Below are 19,159 nucleotides of genomic sequence, written 5' to 3'. Positions count from 1 at the left end.
ACACACTGCCCATGAATCTGATGACCTATTCATTAGGTCATTAGGTCATTTTTCACCAGTGGGATTTGATGTCTCATCAGAACTTACACATTTACAATGTGAAATATGATGGTTTCATACAGTGAATCCTCTGAAAACAACTGTTTAAAATTCTCAAGTTGTTACTCCTTTAATAAATAGTTTAATTCAATAAAATTGTATGTATCTATTATTTTACAAACCACGACCAGTGAACCAAATTAGCTAACTAGCTAACATCACTGAATTTAAGAAAATAATTACACGAAACATGTCAGTGTTTTATGCCATGGATTCTACGAAGATATTTTGCAGAGTGAAGATCCATGTATTTTTATTAACAAAAACAAGGCAGTGTACAGTTATAGTATTAAAAGGGGGATTCACCATGAAAAGGCTGACGGTCAAAAATAGTAAAATTTATTGACATTTTGTACAAACCTTACAATTGTCACACACAAAGCACACACTACAGGCCTTTAACGAACAGTAACACATTATGAACAACACACAAGTTTAACCGACTGCTAATAATAGTGCAATAGTTCTCCAGAAGCAAATACGTTTTCAGTCAACATCCAAGATAACCAAACACACGCACTCGCACACTTTGGATATGATAAATGGCAGTGTAATAATCTACTGTGGCTAACCGGGAAAAGGAAATTGCTTTGCACTTGAATTTTTCCCCATCTTAGGAAGGATACTTAAATATGAACAAACTGAGCAACAAAGCAACACTTAGCTAAGATGTATAGGTGGTACGTATTTGGAAAAGTGTCATTCCAAGCTATTAGCAACCGTCTGAATGCAATGACTGCAAGAATTATAGTCAGTCGCATGATGAATATTTAAAAGTTGTTTGTAAAAGAAAAATGCTACATCCACAAATCATAGTTAGGTCAAATAATGTTGTATTTTTAAAGCTACAGTGTGGGATGTTTTTGCTGATAGAAACAGAACTGAGGAATCGACAGTGAGGAAAAACACTGATGTGTCTTTTCCTCCATGGAGAATGTTGAAAGATCAGAAGGGACAGTAAACTGCAGGCATACGTCATATGCACATTTTCACGGAGTTATTCTCGATTCAAGGTGACGGGATGGATGGATATCAGGATTTTAATCGTGTGTACAGTCAAACGGGACTGGTTTTGGTTGCTGACGTCACACTGTGCTCAGCACACATCACATCCAATCTCATAGCGTTAAACCATGAAGGAGAGGCACCTTCTCACTCAAGTACATGAGAAATGCTGGAGAAAAAGTTAAGCACTACAGCTTTCAAATGCGTGCATGTATTTCAAGTGATAAGTAAAGTACCAAACTAATTCCTCGTGTAAGTGTATGGGAAACGTCCTTCAGAATGCTAAAATGTTACAAAGTCTGCAGGTGTGAGGGCTGAAACAGTCGCAGAAAACACAAACACTCAAATGGCATCATAGACGTAATCCACACTTCCAAGAGCAAAGCAGGATACAGGGAAGTCAGCCAGTGAAACAGAACACATCTGAATTTGTGTATTTCCCGACGCTCTGACAGGCAAAAGTAAATGTGCCCTTTTTGCCCTGGTCAGTGGAATATTTGATTTACTGCAATGAAAATTATTTACACACACTTGTCTAAAATCCCGTCATAAGTGACTGCGATATTACACCTGACATTTAAAAAGAAACACAAAGTGTAGTACCAGGATGCCTTGGGCTAATCAGCGTGACAAAAAAAGAAAAAATAAAAACAGTGAGCACTCGTAGAGGTAGCACAGACACCGACACACATGAAGAAAAACAGAGGAAAAGTAGGTGCCCAAACACCGTCCTCGGCTTCCTGGAAGTGTGTCCGCCTCAGGAGTGGTGATTGATTCAAGGCGACTGGGGGGGGGGAAGACAAAATTTAAATTCTGTGGCAAAACTCAAGCCTGTCCCAAAGTCCTAACGTGCCTTCTTTCCCCTTCTCTCCCTCCACTCAGGACCACTGACAGCCTAACGAGGGCCAGTTTTGGTTGTTGGCGCTGCGCCGTGCTCACCAGTCACCACATCCACTCTAATATCAGCTGCCCTGACGGGAAGGCAGCAAGGAGAGGAGGCTGCAGGAGGGAGAATGCACCGCAGTTGCTGTAGCGATGACTTCCTGATGGCGGGTTCGTTGGCAGTAGAGGATTTTGCTGTCTGTGTCCACAGTCGCAACTGGCCCGTCCGAGGCTTGGCACTCAGGGATCAGAAGGACGAAAAGAAGTGGCTGTCTGAGTCCATGAACGTCTCATGGCTCTTAGGTGCCCTCGGCTTGAGTCGCCTCTTCTTTAGCTGCAGAGTCCTGGCTTTTCTCAGCGTCTTCTCCCTCGTCACCTGAACAGTAGGAAAGAAGGCCAGGGAGAGTCAGTCAGTCAGTTTCATGTATAAGTTGTTACTTGGGAAGTGACGCCACCAAGTGTTGGTTGATGTCACGCGAGCAGAAAGGCTCACACATAGCTGTGCGGTGTGGGGTTCTGTTGATACTTTTAAAACACACTGATCCGATTTGGTTAAATTCTAAACTGCGAATTGGTAAATATCCCATTTATTGGAAGATATGGTGGGAGAAGGGAGTGGTCAATTTGGGGGATTGGTGATGGTTCTTTAAAATCTTTTGGGGAGTTGATGCGGCAGCATCCCTACATCCCAGCGTTTTTGGGTACCTGCAACTTGGACACATGTTAGGGGCGTTTTTTGGGTCCACTGTATTGGTTCCCCACAATGCAGAGCTCGTAGATAATATTTTAAAGAGTTATGGAAAAGGACACGAGGCAGCTGTCTATTATTCTATGCTGATTCAGACTCTTGGTAATGGGCCCATTGCAGCTCTGCAGAAGATATGTGAAAGGGATCTGAACTTGACATTCAATGATGAGGATTGGAACAGAATTTGTAAAAAGATTAAAATAGTTTAGATGCGAGAGTACGCCTCATTCAATTCAAAATTATGCATCGTTTTTATTGGACTCCCTCCAGATTATTTAGATTAGGATTAGTAACCACATCTAATTGTTGGCAATGTAAATCTGAGGAAGGTACTTTAATTCATTGTTTATCGTCATGTCAAAAAATCCAACAATTTTGGACCAATGTTTATGATAATCTATGTGAGATTACAGAGATGCAAATTTCATTTAGTCCTAGATTATTTATTTTCGGCGATTATTCAGTTCTGACAGGACGGGATAAACACATTAAAAGCTTTGTCCAAACTAGTATTATGATTGGCAGACAAATACTTGTCAGGGGATGGAAGTCGGAGGGGGTATCCTCTTTGCAAGAGTGGGCTGTGGAGATGGCACGAGTTGCAGTGTTCGAAAAAATGGGGGTTGATAATGAAAAATTTGATGATGAAAATGAAAAATAAAACTGTTAATCACAAAAAAAAATAAAACACACTGATCCATGCATGGAACATTCAGAAGGTGAAAACAAAATTAAGCCTGAAAGAGTCTATTTTATATTTAAAACTCTTGCAGACTTAAGGCATACAGAGACACTGCCTGCATGCAAGCGCCACGGAACGGACTCATTTATTCTCTAAACGGAGCTTCTCCACAAGTTCTGGTAAAAACGGGTCATCAACAGCGGACGCTGAAAGTCTTCCATGGATGACCCGCGGTGCTTCTCACCTGACTTGTTGATGTTGAGCTGTGCCAGACTTTGTGACAAGTCAGTGGGTCCCTGCTCTCCTGGTGCTGCTGGCATTTCATGGATGGCATTCCGTCGGCCCGATCGTCGAGAAGCAATGAAGTCCTCATAGGTCGCCTCCACATCCGTCATCGCTGACACACCTCACCACAGCATGGCCTGGCACACACACAAACACAAATACAAACACACGTTTACTAAAAGATCACAGATACTTGTGAAATTTTGTGAATTAGCTTCACCCAATGGATGCATCACCACTCCGCCGTGTATGCACTCCCTCAATGCACCTCTCCCTCCTCTTATATTACCACCTAATCCCAGATTAATCTATTTTTAATATGTCTTCGGGTGCATAAGACACCAGTTACACAGAGGAGACAAATTTTGGAGAAAGAAAACAAAGAAGTGGAATGGAACCACAAATGATGGTGCTCTTTAACCGAGGCAGTGCAGCAACCCAAAAAAACCCCACTCAAAGGGGTAATTATGGGACAAAGGAAGAAAACCACAGTCCCATTTGGAGTAATCATGCCACGTTGGGAGCTGTGTTGCCGCAGAGATTTAGGTTAAACCCCTCTGTTGAGATGCTAACACTCTGTATCAATCTGCCCGGATGAAGCCGCCCTTCAGCACCGAGCAGGTTTAGGCTTTGTTGGCCCATTTCTACTAATTATAATCTGTCATTCCGTGTCACTTTTGAATATCTCCATTCATATGTCCCTCTAAGACTAAGAACGACACAAAACAAATCAAGCTTTCCGGAGATGTCACGCAACCCTCACGATACTCAGGGGTTGTTAACTAAGAGGAAATTCACAAAGATGACCTCAGCCCCAAAATCTATTTGTGGTTATTTTCAGAGCGGCGCAAGCTGTCATTGACCGTGGATATTTTTAGACGCCTACTCCGTCACCATCAGAGCACACGCCCACTCAGCTGTCATTCTTGAAATGGTGTCAAGATGGGTGAGACCTGACAGATGTTGTCCGCGGACCACTGCAAGTCACAACACGGGGGAAGCATGACTGTTTCTCCAACATGAAATGAGAGAATTAGTGTGATGAGTATAAATTGATGCTCTGGGAAAGAAAGAAACTCTTAATATACAAAACACATATTATAGTCCAAGCATCTGAGAAACCAATAAATATTAGAGATAAGACGACTAATCTGTTAAGTTCATTTGTCACTGCAGGTTAATATAAATATTTTAAACCAAAGATGAGTTTTGTGACTAAATGTGACGGAACGTTCTGGGCATGTGATTTTTATGCTGGTGATGTTGTATAAAACATTTATTGACAGTTTACATAATTTAATACAAGCCAGAGGGAGCTGCCTTCACCGCCACTGACTAAAACATACACAAAAATACAATAACTGGCAGCTAAGTGGCTTTGCAACACTTGATTTGAAGCGCTGCCAAACAGAAAATTTGCACAGAGTGTAGCAGGGGTGGTGGGAGTACAGGGGTGGAAGCCCAGAAACTTCTGCAAGAGTTATTCTAGGTGGTCTGGGCATAACTGGGACTGATGCCCATCTCAATGCCATGTAGAAAACGCTTTATTCCAGCGATATCCTTTTAACAGGAGCTTAGTGGCTGTTATTCCCATAGCCCTGCAATCAAATGAATCAATCTGCCATCATTCTGAATGAGTTATTAGCCAACTGAAGGCCTTTATTATTATGTTCTGAACAAATGGCAAATTTTGCAGTGCAAGTTGCGCACACTGTGCTTATATATAATAAAGCACGTGCATACTAATCATCTTGAGTCTTTACTCGTTCCATTAATGGCGCAAGAAAATAAACATGCTCGAACTGATTTGAATAATAGGTCAACAATCAGTCTTTCTCTGTTGACAAAGACCCCCAAATTGCTAAGTCGGTGCCAGATCGCATGATATTGACATTACGCATGCAATAACGAGACGTACTACATCCCGTGTCTGTGCAATTACGACGTAGACGACGACGATGATGATGGTGATGATGAATGTTATTATGAATAAGGTACCTGCTCGAGCTAAACGGCTTCCGAGTGTTCGCCGGGGTCAATCACATCAGCCTGAGTCTTCAGTATTCCCCATTGCGCTCTAGAAAGAGGATTTACCAACATCAAGTTACTGCCAGAACTACTTCCGGGAACCAATTTCAAAATAAAACATTTTTTTTGTGGCGTCAGGGCACGAAAGTAACTTAACACCTGTTTATCTATCTATCTATCTATCTATCTATCTATCTATCTATCTATCTATCTATCTATCTATCTATCTATCTATCTATCTATCTATCTATCTATCTATCTATCTATCTATCTATCTATCTATCTAGTTTTGCCCCCTATTAGAGTCACAAACGCAACAGTGTGTGTGACTTTGTGTTGTGTGTGTCAGAGAGAGACAGAGTTCTCACAGAGCAGAGCCACTGTGAGAACAGTGACTTTGTTGTGATGGAGGCAGATGCGGCCATTCATTGTCGTGCTTACTACGGTCCGACAGCATCTGTCCGTAATGAATTACTCCATTCAGATGAAACGCGTCCTCAATATGGGACAGTAGGAACTTCTGAGTGTTTGCACTGGGTAAATGTTTGAGCTGACAAAGCAGCAAGGGGACACACTTGTTTGAGATTTGTAGTGCTCTTTAAGGGAAGGCTATAGCCCTTATTTAGAGACGGCACATGTGAACTCTGTATCCGTTTTTTAATTGATCCCAGAAAAGAATACATATTAGTAAAATTAGATATTGATGTTTTAAGAGGCTTAGAGTTTATATATATATATATATATATATATATATATATATATATATATATATATATATATATATATATATATATATATATATATAATATATATAAACTCTATATATATATATATATATATATATATATATATAGATATATATATATATATAAACTCTAAGCCCTTAAAACATCAATATCTAAATTTGACTAATATGTATTCTTTTCTGGGATCAATTGGAATAATTAATATATATATGTGCTATTATGTGCTATATGTGCTATTATGTGCTATATATATAATATATAATATATATAATATATATATATATATAATAAATATATTATATTATATATAATATATTTAGCACATAATTAGCACATTAATAGCACATAATAGCACATAATATATATATATATATATTTCCAATTTCCACATACTGATATACAAACTATTTAAAAAATGGCGAGCTACTTTATTCCATATTTGGGAATAATGCAAGGAACATTGGCGGTTTCCTCCCACGCCCCACCTGCCGTCCTAAGTACACACTACAGTATCCCAAACCCTGCAGTAACAACCAATGAAATCCTCGGATGTTAGCACATCAAGCGGCGTCAGAGAAGCCAGTTGCTATTGGTTGCCAAAGATCAGTTCTGTCAAGACAATTCACATTCATGCTCAGTCAGGGGAAACTCTGGTCGGTTGGAACAAAATTACAGTGTACCACGGGTGAAAGAAGCAGCACTCGGGAAATTAATAAATATTTTTTAAAAATTTGTAGAATTTTCTCAGTGATGAATACATGAATGTATAATTTTCTCAAGCATTCCCATAATACAACGAACTCAAATGCTATCTTAGACGTAATCCAGATAGATACAACAATGTAACAAAGTGATACGTAGATGTGATAAGCTTTTAAATAATTAATATAGACTTAAATTTTCGTTTTTTGTCATTTATTACTATTATTACTATCATAATAGATAGTTTAAAACACAAGTATGAGACTCTTTTTTTTAAATTTTCGCAAACCCGGAAGTGAGCAGGGCTGAACGCTCCTGTTCTTCTGGCTGCGTTTGACCGTTTGTGACAACAGCAGCAGCATCAGACTGCTGGGATAACCTAATGATGGAAGAATTTGAAGGTGAGCGAAATTGCAGTCCATGGGTTTATATAGACTGTTTTGTTGTGATGTCGAGAGCAACACCTTTTAATTTTTACAGTCCCAAACTAACCGTGCTGCAGTTGCCAACCAGTTTTTGGTAGCGACCTCCTTTTTGTTTGGAAATTAGGACAAGTAACGCCAGGCAACGTCAGGGCCAAAGATGAAGCTAGCTGCTGCTTAATGTCTGAATGGGTGTGATCCCTAGCCACAGGAGCTATCCCGTAGTAGCATACTGCTAACCGGTGATCGTATGAATTAATGGACTAAATCGCGTATTGGATGAATTGATAGAGGTTAATTGTCTTGAATACTAACCGCCGTTATCCTAAAAATATGCATATATAAGCCCCCCTTTTGAAAATTTACGTTAACCTTAGCTAGTGTCTAGTTACCTTTAGCCATTTTTAGCATTTGGAAATGATTGGTAGAATCAACAATGCCTAAATTGCAATTTATGTGTGCGGAATCAGTATCAGTTATTAACTGCTCCATAAGAAATCCAGTAATTTGTAAATATGGACACTTTTATGAGAAAGATAGGCGTGGTTAATTTGTACTTTCCCCCCACAATCAGGAACTGAATGTGTTATTCTTACAGATGGGGAAGCTCCTCCGGCTGAGGACCTGGTCCAATGCAACACCTGTAAAAGATGTTTCTTCCCTAAAGTCCTGGTAAAGAGAAACGCTCCACTGTCTTTCTTAACACTGAGCTGAAATTCACTTTTGACAAACACACACATTTTGAAGACAATGCAAGAGATTGGTGGAGCTAAACTTGGAAACTTTAATATTTTGTATGTGCTTATCATTTGCTGAGGGCGTGCTTGGGTCACCAGCAGGTTCCACAGTTACTATCAGCTGACAGATATCAGCAGTTTGGAAAATAATGTGTCACTGGCAGTGATCCAAATAGCCAGCAGCGCCCATGTGAAGAGCTCTTTATAGAGGAGAAGAGGGCTTAAACAGAGCTATTTGTTCAGGCAAATGTGTGAGATTTAAGACCCAGGCTAAGGAACTGGTGTGATACTAAACTGTATTGCTCTCAAATTTATAACTTCTGTCACAAATCATCAGCTTTAGATAAAACTCAGACTCCCACTAAGGGTAAGTAGGAAGTGCGACTGCTGCACTCGCAAAAATTAAGTTATAGAAATGTCCATGCTGAGATAAGATTGTGTAACCATAATATTTGACATGGCTAGTATTTTTAGCCATGTCGTGTTGAAACTTTAGGGAATCCTGGTGGCTTTGCAATATTTCAGTTCGTTGTTTAAGCTATTTGTTCAGGCAAATGTGTGAGATGTAAGACCCAGGCTCAGGAACTTCTGTGATACTAAACCATATTGCTCTCACATTTATACAGTCCTTATAAAAGTCCCACATTATTGCTTTTATTAACTGAGTCACTGTCAGTAAAGTTTGATTTTTTTCTTGTACAAAAAGTTTACAAATTGAAGTTTTACAGTCAAAGTAAAAACGATATTTGGAATTTAATAAGAACACATATTGTAAAATAAGTGATTGCATAAATATTTAGTGGTAGGTATAGCTTTTGCTGCAATCACTGCAAACGCTGAGTCTGTGTGGATAAGTCTCAGTCTGGTTTTCACATCTGGGCAATTTTACTCCATTCTCTGTTCAGTAGAAATGCAGATGGTAGAGAGCTGCTAAGTAATGATATTTGTTTCAAAGTAATGGTCATTATGTGCACAAATGAAGACGCATATGTTTATTAACACCTCTGTATTTGCTGTTTTTTCCCTATTTTTTTTTCTTAAGTGAAACATGATATAGACTTTTACAACGGCAGTGCTGCACTGATTTCTGTACCATATTGGAACATATCGTTTCCTGGTAATGCTAATACAATAATGTGCGCATTAATACAAGCACTCACCCTCATTACTGTAAAATGGTTGCTTGAACGCACGATGTATCATTGCTCTGGATTTATTTTGGGATATACAGTATGCTTCTAGAGTGGAGTGGATGCTGCGTTCAGTAAGAAAGAAAGAAAGTTTGGCCTTTTGGTTGGTGTTTTCCAAGACACGTAAAATCTGATTACGTTGTTTTGTGTATAATTTTTCTCTTCCTGCAGGAGAAACATACTAAAATCTGCCAAAAGTCTGCAGCTAAAAAGAGAAAGGTTTTTGACTCCAGTAGACAGAGAGCCGAGGGAACAGACATCCCCACACTCAAACCCATAAAACCAAAGGTAAGCCTTTACACAAGGGGAGGGATGGAAACCAACCGCAACATTTAAAAAAAGGTACAATGTGATTGTTGTTAGAAGACAAAATTCCCAAAGTTATACATCTCAGCCTACTGGAAAGTTGTGTGTATTTAAACATCATTGTCATTGAATTCCTGTTTATAAGTTTATATCATTAGGCAGCTCTGTTTATTGGTTAGTTCATCTGCTTTCTATAAAACTTGACCGGTTTATCCAGTCTGTACAAGACATTAAATAATATTTTGGATTATTCAAGTTCCATATTAATGGCCATAATGTTTAACATGGAAAGAATCAGCTGTAAACATGCTAAAAAAAAAATATATATATATATATTATTGTAACTGGGGTGAACAGCCCGTGTTCTTTGGTGTTCCATGTATGAAAGTTAATTTTTCAAATGTAAACTACTTTCAATTGTATTTCAGTCACAAAGTTCAGCTGCTGCTCAGAAAGTAAGTTGCTTTGCTCTTTGTTTTATTGTCCTTCTACGTGATTTTTAGACACGGATGATTTGTTGAAGCTGTGGAGGCCGTTTTGCTTACCGTGAGACCATGCTGTCTCTATAAACACTTTGAAACATTGGCTTGTATAGTCCCGAGGCAGGTCAACACCATCGCTGGTGGTATTCTTTTCTTTCTAAAAAGAAAAAAATCTGTGGTACTTTGTTTACCTTCCCCCATTCTTCAACTCGCAACAAACAAATGTATCTGATGTTTTCTTTCTTTCACCTTGACTGTGATGATGCCATATTCACTGGCTGCACTGCTGCAACCCCTCGACTCAGACTAGCCTTGCTAGATGGATAGAAAGCTAGACAGATCGACTTAACAACTCAAACAATATACATGTATGTATTCTTTCTGTTGCCTTGGCTTTAACTAACTGCTGCAGACTCACCCTGTCCTCTCACTGGAGTAACGGTATTCTCAGATCTGTGATATGAACAGGATGTGTTATTCTCTCTGCATTTCATCATTACTAATGTAGAAGGCTCTGACAAGTGAAGCACATAATGTAAGAGAAATCTGCCCTCACACAGTGAAGTTGAAGTATATCAGGAAGTAGGAAGTCAGTGGGGCTATCATGTTGCCATAGAAGCAGCTCACATCAACCTCCGTGAACTACTTCTGTCAGAAATCATCAGCTTTAGATGCAACACAGGCTCCCACTAAGGAAAGGGTTTTTTCATAGGTGCTTCAAGTAGGAAGCGCGAGTGCTACACTCAGCAAAAATTCAGTTATAGAAATGTCCATACTGAGATAAGACATGTCATCGTTAATATTTAACCGCGTCAAGTTGCAAGTTTTGTGAATCTTGGCTTGGCAGTATTTCAGTTCATTGTTTAAGCTAGACGTGTAACTATGAAAATGAACTAGTGTAACTGGAGTGCCTCTTGTGTGGTGTTGTTGTCTTGCCAGGCAGAACCCCCGAAGAAGCCGTCCAACTGGCGCAAGAAACACGAGGACTTCATCGCCACCATCCGGGCTGCTAAAAACGTCACTCAGGTCATGAAGGATGGGGGACCCTTACCCCCACCTCCGCCTCCCACTTATGACCCAGGTACAACGTAGTTCTGTTGTAAGTTGAATTAGCAAAAAAGTGAAGAATGACTGGAGAAACTATTGCTGTAGTATCGTAGCTCGTAAAAAATGTTGTGATAAAAACACTACTTAACATGCAGGTCAAGTAATTTAGGAGACATTGACAACAGTGAGAAGTACAAGGAATATATTCACTCACGTACGGTGCCGCTTAAAAAATGTGTGAGTTCCTGGGAATTTTCCACATTTCTGCATAAAAATTATCCAAAATGTCAGTAGATGTTTTTTTCACACAGTTCCTGAAAGCGGACAAAGAGAACCCTGTCAAACTGATGAAATAAATATTTAACTTGTCCGTCATTCGTACATCTGTTAAGCATGAGATGCCAATGGGCTTCCTCACATGAATTGTTTGCTTTAGGTGTTTTCATAACATTACTACTGGAGTAATGCCAGGTCTTTGGCTCTGCCATTCCAAGAAATTCATTTTGTTCTTCTTTAGCCATTGTTCTGTAGAATGACTTGTCTGTTCGGGGTTACTGTCTTCCTGCATGACCCAGTTTCTCTTAAGATTCCGCTCACGTACAAATGTCCTGACATTTTCTTTTAGAATTCACTGGTTCAGAGTGCATTGGCTCATCAGTGAGGGCAAAACAGGCCCAAACAACGACATTGCCACCCCCGTGTTTCACAGACGGGATTAGGTTCTGATGCTGGAATGTATTTTGTTTTTTTGTTTTTTTTCATCTCCAAACGATGCCTCTCATTTTAGCAATTCTACTTTTGTTTTATACGTCCACAGAGAAAAATTCCCAGTAGTTTTCTGGCTTGTCCACATGATGTTTGAAAACTGCAGACTGGCAGCAATTACTTTTATTGAGGAAGAACAATGGATTTGTTGTTGCCACTGTGCCATGCAGTCCATGTTTGTTCAGTGTTCTCTTGAAAGTGGATTCCTAAACCCAACTCTTAAACATTAGCCAATGGAAGAGAAGCCTGCAGTTGCTTAGATGTAACACTGGTTCCTTGTGTAACCTCTGACTTTAATCTCTAATCTAATCTCTGGCGTGGTCTTCCAGTTGTTCACAATATGTCGGACAGTGGAGTTGTGAATTGCAAACTCAAACTCTCCAACCTGATGATCAACTGCAACTCAGAACTCATGTCCCTAGAAAGCTTATTATGCCATCATACATTTCCCGGACTTGTTAATATCAGACTTGGCTAAAGTAACTTTTTCCTAAACTAGACGGGGTACTTAATGACACCAGAATCTCATTACGTTGACTGAAAAAGCTTCTGAACAGATGGCATCTGATTTGTCTTATGCACCTCACAGAGAAGAAATACTGACAAATTTTCCTGAATGAACAAATACACAAGCACTATTGAAGCTATTCCTATCTATTTAAATGGTTTAATTGGGTTCGCTTGGTCTGCTCTCGGTACTTTTTAGTAGTTTTTATGCAGAAATTAAATGAAAGAAAATACAGAGGAATGCACATCTTCAAACTGTAGCTGCCTCTGTATGGGATTTATGTTGTAGCCGACTCACTCTGCCTTTCCTTTAGACTACATCCAGTGTCCTTTCTGTCAGCGGCGGTTCAACGAGAGTGCAGCTGACAGACACATCAAGTTCTGCCAGGAGCAGGCTGCCCGTATGCCCAACAAAAGCAAGTCAGTTGACGTCAAGAAGCCTCCAGCTCGCACACAGGTACACACATGCACAAACAGCAACGGTGATTATGTGCACCTGAAGAGACAATTTGCAACGAGCAGCTGCAACATTAACATCATCATTGAATAGGTCTCTCTTGTGCTTCCAATGCAACCTGACTGACCAGAGAATGAACACAGGCCGTCTGAAGGTGCCCTGTTGTGTCTGGCACCAGGACAGTGTTAGTGGGGGCCTTTGGGTCATTTCGGTTGAGGGGATGGGCCTCCTACAGATCAGTTTGGGATCAGGGGTGTTTAAAGGCCGAGTAAAAACCTTGGATTTTTACTTGTTTTTTTACCTGTTCCTGTGTGTTTAGTGCCCTGCTGGCAACGGCTGCTGCCTATGCATTGTTGCTATGGACGGTAACAACAGTGTTACGTATCCAGGTAAACAGCCACGTCATGCCAAGGCCAAAGGTTGCCTAGAAGAATGTTGCATTGTGATGGGAGGATAAACGTTATCACTTCACCAGTCAGTGGTCTTAATGTTGTGGCTGATGGTATATGTTTTTGTTGAAAAATGGCGCACTTAACACATTCAAACATAATTGGTCTTATTTAATTGCCAAGCAGAAAAACTCTGCATTTTCTTTAAAATAAGTTTTTATGGAAACGTCTATATGCTGATGCTCAGTTGAGATTTCTAAATCCACTTCCAGAAACATTCTATGTTGCTTTTTGTGCCTCACTTAAGACGTAACATCTTGAAAACCAGCTTGTTCATTCAGAGTCTATTGACAAAGTCAAAGCTGATGGTGACTTGGTTTTGGGACAGTTGGTCCGGTGGTTTCTGACAAGATGATAGAAATACTATTTTGATACAGTTATTTTCAGAGCAGAGAGCGTGGAGCACAGCTGTGCCATGACTTGAGAGGAAAAATTATGAAAGAAGTTTGTATCTAGGCTGTTTTTTGTCACCTTGTAGGCAGTGACTTTCATTATACATGCATTATATGTGAGTTGTGGGTGGAATTTACGACCCACTTGCCCCGTTTGCGGCGTATTCAGCCAGCGGATCATCCCACCCGGGGGTGCAGAACTGAATGCTTCAAACGCTCCCTTGTGCCTTTGAGCAGTGTGGACAGCACACAGCTGTGGCTTCACTGAGCCAATATCTAGCGTACTTTCATTGTCACTTTTTCCACAACTGTTGTCGCTTTGTGTACTGTACTTTTTTGTCGCCTGTTGTCCTATTTAATGTTATTGGCTGCCTGCTCTCTGCGTCCTATTTAATTTCTTTCTTTTCTGATTAGTGCTGCTTTAACATTTGAATTTCCCCAATGGGGATCAATAAAGTATTATCTTATTGTTATTGTTGCCTAAATACCTTTAGCAGAGAGGAATAATAAGGAGGTTTAACATTGTGACAGTATGCAATCATGCACTCGACGTGACCTCGATGAACACTTCGAAATATACTTTGAACGTTGGACCATTGTATGCGAATGGATACATGAAATCTGAATGAAATATTTGTTTAAAAATATGTTGTAGATATAGTACTATTTACAGTAAGACCATAAATATCGCTGCAGACTCATATAAATCACATCAATTTTAGTTGCGCTTACATTGACGCTTGTGGAGACGTGAACAAACTTTTGTCTTGTACTTTTTGTTGTTGTTTTGCTTTTTTTGTTCATGTTGTAAACTGTCATGTTTTTTCAGTAATGTGCTTTCTGATGCACGGACACTAACATTAGCAGAGAAAACTTGCAATTGGAATTTTAAGATAGGATTTCTGGTACTTTGCTGCATAAATTTCTAACCTTTAGTGTGTGTGTATTTTTTAATAGCTACGCTGCCACTCTTGCTTCTCTGAAGTCTTTGCCAGGCAATTCTCTGTTCTGTTATTGCCAATTATTTATAATTAGGAAGTGTTTTTTTCCTAAATCCCGAACAAGTCCTTGTCTTTTATTGCCACGGTTTGCAGCAGTCGTAGACTTGCCTGTCACTTAGCAACAGCTGTGGTGCATGCTGGGGAGTTAATTTGGTAGCCAATAAAAACAGCGGGGTCTGAATCATTTCGGTTCGGAGCTCTTTGTATCCTTTATAAGGAGAAAAGCTTGGCCATTGATCGTCATGTCACTTAGGCTTCCTAGTGTTAAAACATGTTATATTGGTTTATAGAGCCATTCAGTGACATTCACAGATTATGTTGTGTTCCATATATTCATTTTTTTTTGATTCTCTTTCTCTGTCTTAAGCAAAAGGCTCCTGGTCTTGTGAAGAAGGCCAACTCTCCTGCTGTGTCAACCATCCCTTCGGCCTCCTCTCGTTTACCCCAGAGATCCGGCCTTGGACAGTCCACTGGTAAGACGACACGGCTATGTTCTGTTATTTTTTAAAACATTTTATTAGATGAACTACAGAAAACCACATATTGTCCTGTTTTACTCATTTATTATCTCTCTCTCTCTCTTTCACTTAAGGAATCCCCTCTAGTAAGGTCTCCTCTGCAGGTTCAGTGAGGAGTAACCCTTCTGGCCTGACAAGCCCACCTTCGGGGTGAGTGCACACATCCAAACAAATGTCTTTTCCATACTGCGCTTTAGTTTACCCCTGATCATGTACTTACCTACCAGGTTATTCTTCTTTATGTTTTGGTTTTCTACTTTCAAGGTGCATTTCAGTCAGAATGGAAAACATTGAAAGTTGAGTGAAGGAGAATTAAGTTGCATTAAGAACTAATTTCATATCAGTTTTATACTTTCATTTTCCCCCATGTTAACTAACACAATATCTGTATATTTGTCTACAGTAACAAAATGGCAAAAGATGACTGAAACTTCAAAATCTCACTTTTCTGCATGTGGATGTGAATTAAAAAAAAAATATATATATATATTTTTTGCTGAGTGTCTCATACATAGCGCAGTGTATCATGTATTACCACATTCATTTTGAGAATTTTTCCAACAACATCTTATAACATTTAACAAAAAGCAGGTGACATTTGTTTCTGGGAGGTCAGTACCAACTCAAACGTCTGTTTCGTGTTTCAGATCCATCTTAAGTCATTCAAGTAGTTTGCATTTGACCCAGCCATGTCTCTCTTCTCTTTTGCTTTTCTCTGATCCCCCTGCCAGTGTGGGAAGTAAGACCCGAGCAGTGGGCTCTGGCTATGGCTCTTTGAGGAACACTCCATCTGGAACGGGACTCAACAAGAAGAAAGTAGACGCCTACATCTCGAGGTGAATTAGCTACAAAGGCCTTGGCTCCACAGATTATTCGCTTGCTAACCCTATCCTGACCTCTTGTGGTTCGATAGTATATTGTGTACGGTTTGATACCAACAACATGCCTCATAGAGTTAAGTTGTCACTCCTCATTTACAACTTATTAAATCAGATTTAATTTACGTTAATTTTTAATGAGATTTGAGCAAACCCAACAAAACTACTAGCTGCTGCTTTAAAAATAAATAAATAAATAAATAAATAAGAGCCCCTTTTATGTGTTATCCATGCTATATGTTATCTGTACACTGAAAAAAAACTGTAACTGAAAACCAATACTGAATGTCCGTGATCGCAGGCCTTCAGGAGGCACCACACTAAAATCACTGAAAATCACTGCATGGGCTCAGGAACACCGCCAGTCAACATTACTAAATCCCTTTTCCAGACAAAGATTCTTCTCTATGTCAAAGCTGAGGCAAAGCAGAATGGCTAGTTAAAATTTATTATGGATTCTTGGATCCTGCATTCGTTAAGACTAAAGAGCAGAGTGAACTTGCTTTGTTTGCTGCCATCCAGACGATTTTTTTCAGGGAAATACTTTCAGCAACACAAAACCAGGACACGTAGTGCACTTATTACACCAGCAAATCCCTCCCAACTGGCAGTATTGTTCAAAGAAGAGGTGGTGATGATGCAGCACAGTGCCGAGCATGCTTCATCTCAACTTTAAAAAAACAAAAAAACAAAAAAAAAACGTGTTACTGGCACCAGTAAAATAAATCTCTCAGTTTTATCCTTTGAGTTGTTATCTCTGTACTATTTTCAATGAAATATAGGGTTTAGGTCATTTACAAATCTTAGCATATTGATTTAACGGACAACTTTTTTGAATCATGGCCATATGAATGCCAAACTAAACTTCCTGCTTTGTCACCTTTGTCACATTTCTCAGGAATGATGAAGATGGCGGGAATAATGTTGGCAATGGTGGCATGAAGAGCAAGTTTTGTCACGCCTGTGGGACCAAGTACCCGGTGGAATCTGCCAAATTCTGCTGCGAGTGTGGGATCAGGAGGATGTGTATTTGATGGAGGTCAGATGAAAGAGAAGGCAGAAGGGAGTAGGAATGCACTGGTATGCAGGTTAGCAACAGGAATTTCACCAAAGTTAATTAAAAACTAAATTATATTTTCCCACTTGGGTGTAGTTTCCTGGCAGTACAACTGTGCGTATGACTTACAACCCTATGGAGCTCAATTTGGAATAGGTCAAACCCTGCATTTTCAATACACAGATGTAACTATGACTTACAATAAACGATGCATTAGTTTCTCTGACTTACTTTGACTGGCGGTAGTCGGATCTCAGTGGTAAACTGATGCAAAACAGTAAACAAAGTAAAAAAAAAAAGCAATTCAGTTTCAACATTTGAAAGGTATTAGAGTATCTTTAGATGAAAGCAGAGGACATGTGAGTGAGAACAGATACAAGGTAAGAAGTAAATAAGTCGAAAAAGGAAGTTAATGAAGGGTGTTGGATGTCTCATTAGAAATGATTGTCCCCTTATCTTAATCCCCTGTCAGTTTTGATTTGAAACACATTCCTTGATCCTGTCTGCCTCCGCATTTCCAAAATCGAACACAATCCCATTGAAGTGCAATATGATTGACTACTGAAAAAAAAAGAAGCAACGTGCTTTTGTAAAGATAATGAGTTGAAATTCTTTATCTTATCTTCCTTGTTTTGACAGGGACCAGTCCAACAATTCACTAGCTATTAAAGGTCAGTGCACCCTTCCAGGTCACTTTACAGGCAAATTTTCTCATTTTATTATCTTCATAGTCAAATGTAGCGTTTACTCAGTACCTTTTATTCCCTGTCGTTTTCTACAGTGGGCCGAGTTATTTATTTTCTTATTCCCTTTCATTTTTATTAAAAAAAGAAAGGACTGCGCCTTGTCTTTTAATGCTTTGCGGAATTAAAATGTGTTTTTATTTGGATTTGTATGAAGCCTAAATGCACTTGGATGTGTTGCCGTTTTCCTTTTTTAATGTTTCTATTCAGTCAGTATTCAGTGCATTAAGGTGTTTAGGATAAAAAGTACAGGGCTACTGTTAATGAATTCATTTGCAGGTGGGACACTACGCGAGACCTCTCCTCGAGGCAATTAAAGTAATTTAGCGGTGATAAACTCTGACGCTCTATAAGCGGTTTGTTCCAGAACTGTATCCATGCTACGTAACCAGAAATGTTTCAACCGACTTTCAAAATGTAGTGAGTACGACAGTTGCCAGCCTGGATACGGTTGTGCTCCTAATGCCATGTATATCCACCATAAATAAACTTCTATGAAGACAGCTGTGATCCAGTTGCATCTGTTGAGGTGAGAGAAAGTTGAGGAAGTACAGTCTATGCTATTCATCTTGTGGTCGATATAACAATGAGCTATTATTTATAGTACTATTGAATTACATTGTGCTGCACTGACACTTTTCTGTTGTTATTGTAGTCAGTGTGCTAGGCTAAATGACAAAATAAGAAACACTTTTACACATATGTTTTGTTTGTTTTAGATATAAATATATTTGGAATACACATGTCAATATACAATGTTAGTTGTGTTATCTGCTTAAAAAATATATACATTTTACAGACAGAAATTAGCTACATGTATGGTACCTGACAGGAAGGGCATATAGCTGCTGCACAGGAAGTAGTCACGGGAATTGGGAGCAAAGGCTACAGGCTTATGTTTTTCTTGCTTGTTGTTTTTTTTTTTTTTTTTTTTTTTTTTTTTGCATTTCCTTCCCACAAACCAACAAATATTTATACATCAAATATGAATTCAGTGTTCTGTCGCCCTATGGAACAGTACGTTCTGTTTT

General features: G+C 39.3%; 2 protein-coding genes across 3 annotated transcripts; one reads left to right on the top strand and one right to left on the bottom strand.

Moving 5' to 3' along the window:
- Positions 1–335: 335 nt before the first annotated feature.
- Positions 336–5,828, bottom strand: pkia (cAMP-dependent protein kinase inhibitor alpha). The gene is made up of 3 exons (XM_047568353.1): positions 5,700–5,828; positions 3,661–3,838; positions 336–2,362 (listed from the first exon to the last, which is right to left on the bottom strand). The coding sequence occupies exons 2-3, from the start codon at positions 3,809–3,811 to the stop codon at positions 2,286–2,288; spliced, it is 228 nt and encodes a 75-aa protein (XP_047424309.1). The 5' UTR covers positions 3,812–3,838; positions 5,700–5,828; the 3' UTR covers positions 336–2,285.
- Positions 5,829–7,485: 1,657 nt separating this feature from the next.
- zc2hc1a (zinc finger, C2HC-type containing 1A) lies at positions 7,486–18,631 on the top strand. 2 transcript variants are annotated; one of them, XM_047568788.1, is made up of 10 exons: positions 7,486–7,578; positions 8,198–8,271; positions 9,698–9,814; positions 10,261–10,287; positions 11,254–11,395; positions 12,948–13,090; positions 15,300–15,405; positions 15,525–15,600; positions 16,182–16,286; positions 17,227–18,631. In XM_047568788.1, the coding sequence occupies exons 1-10, from the start codon at positions 7,560–7,562 to the stop codon at positions 17,360–17,362; spliced, it is 945 nt and encodes a 314-aa protein (XP_047424744.1). In that variant the 5' UTR covers positions 7,486–7,559; the 3' UTR covers positions 17,363–18,631. The 2 variants fall into 2 exon arrangements, with proteins under 2 accessions (XP_047424744.1, XP_047424745.1); XM_047568789.1 differs by lacking the exon at positions 10,261–10,287.
- Positions 18,632–19,159: the final 528 nt, after the last annotated feature.

This window comes from Mugil cephalus, chromosome 18 (assembly GCF_022458985.1).
Source record: "Mugil cephalus isolate CIBA_MC_2020 chromosome 18, CIBA_Mcephalus_1.1, whole genome shotgun sequence".
In the NCBI taxonomy this organism is placed as follows: Eukaryota; Metazoa; Chordata; class Actinopteri; order Mugiliformes; family Mugilidae; genus Mugil; species Mugil cephalus.
Note: the sequence above shows the minus strand (reverse complement) of the source record. Positions and strands in the feature narration are given on the sequence as shown.